We start from the raw sequence: 5000 nt of genomic DNA on the forward strand, positions 1-5000 counted from the left end.
CATCAGAAAGAGGGGTGGCCATATCAAGTATTAGTTAATGCTCATTTTAAAGCTCTATAGCGGACAACTGTAATGCTTTTTTTGTGTGTGCGTGTGTAAGTACACTGTTACACCGGTGGGAAATGTAAAAAAAGGTTGTTGCTTTTGTCATTTCCCGCGTTAAATAACGTTGCAACTACTTATTTCAACGCTTTTTGCTCAACAATCAATTGTCTCTTTGTTTTACTTTCTATAATGTATTTAAAGCATAGCTCTTCAAAAGAAAGTTGATATTTTTTTCTTGGATAAAGGACTGGAATCCATTGACGTGTAGAAATTGCTTCTGTAAACAATCAACATCACCATTGTGATCACGGTACACCATGATCGTTTCTTGCAAAAGTACTTTAAATCGGTCTTCTCTGCCTGTTTTTGTACTAGAAAATAAGCACTAGAACACACCTTAACTATAGCGAGATTTTCAAGCAATTAGCAGTTTTTTGTCCTCAAAATTTCTACGGTACACCATGGTGATCCGTTGTCGGTAAATTAATTACAGTCTACTAAAATTATTTAGCAATGAACGGATCACCATGGTGTACAGTTGAAAATAAGCCTAGGGAAGGTGCTGTTGTGATATCTATTATTTCTGGTTACACGTAGTAACTACTACAATAGTTTAGTTCGATTAAACGTCCAAGTTTTTACCAAACACAACTGTTACGCTAAAATGAAGGGAAACGATGGTGATCCGTGCTCAGTACACACTCACGTCACTGTAACCATAATTTAATTGACAAGGAGCAGAGTTTAGGCCTGGGGATAGACAAGTTCAGCAAAACAGCGTGGAGAAGGTGGAACTTGCAGTTGTTCTGCTTTGCTAATCCGGCTGTGGGCTGAATGCAAACACTCGCCAACGAAGACGCATCATTTCAGTCTCTCTTTCATCCAGCACACCAGCGCAGACAAAGGAAATTTCCTGTTTGGTGGTACAGAAGATGGGCGTATCCCCTTTCAAGGAAAAATCACATCTGTAATGGGTCTTGGGTGCTGGCAGGTGAACCTCATGGCCTTCTGATAGCAATAGCAAATCATGCCATATGGGATGATTTTGGCGGACCATCTGAAATCATTTAGAAATAAAACTTTCTGCCTCTTCTGCTCCTACCCATGCGAAGGTTGTACTTGCCGGGTTGCAAAATGTGTTGTAAATGCTTGTAGGAGGATTTAAAAGAAACGTTCCACAGTTAGATGGGCCTTTTAAATACAAGTTGCCGTATTTTCCTCTTCCCTTGTCAAGAACATTTCTGATAGCCTCTGAAAATTCGTCCCCGGCTATGTTATTTCGCTCCAAAACATTTCGCGCCATTTGCAACCAATGACGGTCACAACCTACGACGCATTCCTTTCCGAGCTGACTGTACAAAATCTCCGCTCTACAACTTGACTTCGAACCTTTTCAAACATTCCTCTACAGCTACCGATCTACCTTTTTAATAGCAGTTTTCTTTTCTGATAGACGCATCATCTCTCAAAATATCACTGACTAATGTTGACTTTATTTAATTACTTCTGCCAACACAGATAACAACAGTATTAACACACAAAAACCAGTCTTTAACCAAATAATTCTGTTCATCTTTTAAGTTTCCTCCAAGACCATTGATGCTATAGCCCAAAGTGTATTTGGCGACAAGTATTTACCGTCTTAACATATCTTACAACCCTTCAATAATAATTTTACAATACACTTTCCTCGGTTGTCACATCACGTCGTACACATGAAAACACTTAACAGTGACAAATACAGTCTCGATCACAAATGTTGTAACACTGATGGAAATTTCTCCCTCCTTCCCTTTCAATGTTGATGTTTTTAGGCTCCAGTGCAAGAACTAACCGGGAAACGCAACATTAGAACGGCAAACGCAACATTGAAGGGAGGGAGGAGGAGGGCTGCGTTATCAATACCTTGGATGCGAGTTACGTGCTGTTCAAGAGAGGTGTTACAACTATTTATGACCGAGGTTGTAGCAGTCTTATGTCTTCTATCTGTGCAGTGCTTAGTCAGTTACTTTCGATTATTCCAAAGAAATTTCCTTTACATCAGATTGTAAACAGGCCATTTTGCAAAATGAGCCATTACCTTTCAAGAAAAATTGAAATTTATTAATATCATAACAGTACAAATAATAAAATCATAAATTTTACCATTGTAACGTTGTAATGTTACAGTTACTGTAACAATTAGTTTCTTTCCAGTAATTGTATACTAGCTGCTCTTCTTAATAATATTGAAAATCTGAGAGACAGATACATGTATTTGTGAATCTTGTATTAAACAAGTTATCATGTCAAAGGAATCATTAAAGAATAATTTATCACTTTTTTCCTTTACAAAACGTAGTCCTACTATGTGAAAGACAGAAAATGGTTTAGCTCTGAGGAAGGGCTAATGCTCAAAATGTCAGAGCCCTTTCAAATTTATTTACAGTAGTCAATTTACCATATCAACTCACTTGATAAAGCTGTTTCTTTATTTCATTTTCCCACTGACACAGCACCACAGCTTCTGTACAATCTAACCCCTTTATCCAACAAGTAAAATAATGCTTTACTTCCAGTAACCATGAACCAATAGTCTTAACCCAATGACCAAGACAACGGTTGTTTTAGACTACACACTTCAAAGATGTGATTATTCCAATCACTGTACAATGCATGGGCACCAATCCCTTACCTAGATTGCAGTGTCTGACACTTGCAGACTGCATGTAGACTGCAGACTAAATCCTAACTCCCAGTTATTGAAAGCTAACCATGTTAAGGACGGTGCCTATACTATTGTTATTGCGCCATGTGTTCTGCGCATCTCGAGATACTCAGATTTCCTATGGGTGGTGCTTTCTAATACAAGGATATTGTTGCATGGTTCAAAACTATGCAGAGAAGGCAGATCTTAGCAAGTGCTGATGGTATCCAAGAAGAAAATTGGGGGTAACCTCTCATTTTTCCGAGATAATTAAGCTTCACTTTGGTAAAGAACGCCATACATTGTTTGTATTTTAAAGCTTTTTACAAATATTGTTGATTAATTATCTTAGAAAAATGTGTGGTTACCCCCAATTTTCTTTTTGGATTTCAATAACACTTGTTAAGATCTTCTTTTCCGGCATATTCAGTGAACCACGCAAAAATACCTTTGAATTAGTGGGCACCATCCTTAAAGTAGGTGCTTAGACTTAAATACTGTTTATCGGTGCTAATCAAATGGTTAAGGTAAAGTCTCTGTTACAAGCCTAGAAAGGCCCATCTCCGGTTTCTATAGTATGAAGCGACTAGGAGTATTTCTACTCCCCCCTGGATAAGATGCTAGTCCATGACAGGGTTACCCCCAGCATTTTTGCCGGTACCGATTTATACATCTGGGTGGAGAGAGGCACAGTGAGAGTAAATTGTCTTGCCCAAAAACACAACACAATGTCCCCGGACCACTCAATCCGGAGTCGAGCGTTCTAACCATGAGGCCACTGTGCCTCCCACTTAGGGAGCTTACACTTAAATACTGTCTATCAGCGCTATTTGTAGACAGTCTGCAGTCGTCATATGCCTCCTGGAATGCTAACTGTTTCTAATGTATTAAAGACAGTGCATAACCCTAATCACTAAATTGAAAGCTTAATTAACCCAAATTCTTAAAATGTGGGCAGTGTGCCTTAAACCTTACATGAAAGCTAACCATTCAGAATAAGACGCAAATCACTAAGCTGAGAATTTGACCCTAATCACTAAAATTTGTTGGTCATTGATAGCACCAGAGACAACAATCTTGTTTATTTTATACATACTCCATAAAGAGTTCTACTTAATTACTGAAAGATGTCCAACTATGTTGAAAATTATGGGTGGTGTATGTTATAAAAAAATTTAAACTGGTTTACAAAAAATTATACCAGGGTAAAAAATTGAACTACAACACAGACACTGCAGCTACCTGACATCTGCAGGTCATATTTGGGATGGAGTATTGGGTTCAGGTAGGAGCATAGTGAGGCATATTCCATTACACTGTCTACCTTAGTCTTATGAGTTGATAAGTTCATTTTTTCTGTTTCTTCATAAGGTGTGCTATATCTCAGATAAAGTCTATGTTGACATTGGTGAACAGAATACATCTGACTACAGTTACGATGAAACAAGTACCTCCTGTGCTTTAACATTGAAAGGAAAGCCTATAACGAAAGAAAGCAAAAGGTTGGCCTTTGAATAGCAAAAAAAATTAATTTTTTGTGCAACCATAATTCATTTTGAACCCAGTGCTGATTTGAATTATTTCTCAATAATAATTATTATAAAGAAATAATTCACAACAACCCTGATTTTATGAGAAAATGAGAGACTTTGGCATAATTTATCAAGAAGGCAATTTTAGTGACTGTGTGTATCAAAGTTCAATAGTCATTTAAGAGAAAAAAGTAATCTAAAAAAAACCCTCATCCTGATTTATAACAGATATCACTTGGTTCAAAACCTCTGGCTCCTGTGAATGAGGCTTAACAGATTTTACTCTGTCTAATGCCAGGTGTCTCGAAAACTAAGACCTCGAACCGTAAGACCTTGAACACCTATGACCTTGAAACCTAAGACCTTGAAAACTAAGAGCCTGTTCAAATTTCAAAATATGTGTAAAACCTCCTTACCTTTACCATAGCCACCGTGGGTCTTCCAGCTATGAACATTTTTGGTCACTTTCTAAACGAGTAAGGGCCTGGGAATCAGGAGGACCCAAGGTGGCTATGGCACGAAGGTAAGGAGGTCTTATGCGCCCATCAACTCAAAACTTCAACATCCCCCTTCCCACGGCCCGTGCAAACCACGGGCATTTGAACTTTTGAAAATTGGGTCGTTCAAATTCCCGCCAAAATGGTGTTCAAATGCCCTACCCAAATGGTTGGATTTCTCTTTCAAACACTCCTAAAGAACAATCGTCGGCTCCTGTCTTCTTTAATAAAGCTTGTGTA

The 5000-nt window shown here is 38.2% G+C and overlaps 1 protein-coding gene across 1 annotated transcript in view; it reads left to right on the plus strand.

Moving 5' to 3' along the window:
- LOC137968967 (uncharacterized) overlaps positions 1-5000 on the plus strand; it is a 17256-nt gene that overhangs the window by 6466 nt on the left and 5790 nt on the right. The window contains exon 3 of the mRNA XM_068815459.1: positions 4103-4233. Coding sequence (XP_068671560.1) covers positions 4103-4233 — 131 coding nt within the window. The remainder of the gene's footprint in view (positions 1-4102; positions 4234-5000) is intronic.

This window comes from Montipora foliosa, chromosome 8, assembly GCF_036669935.1.
Source record: "Montipora foliosa isolate CH-2021 chromosome 8, ASM3666993v2, whole genome shotgun sequence".
Classification (NCBI taxonomy): domain Eukaryota; kingdom Metazoa; phylum Cnidaria; class Anthozoa; order Scleractinia; family Acroporidae; genus Montipora; species Montipora foliosa.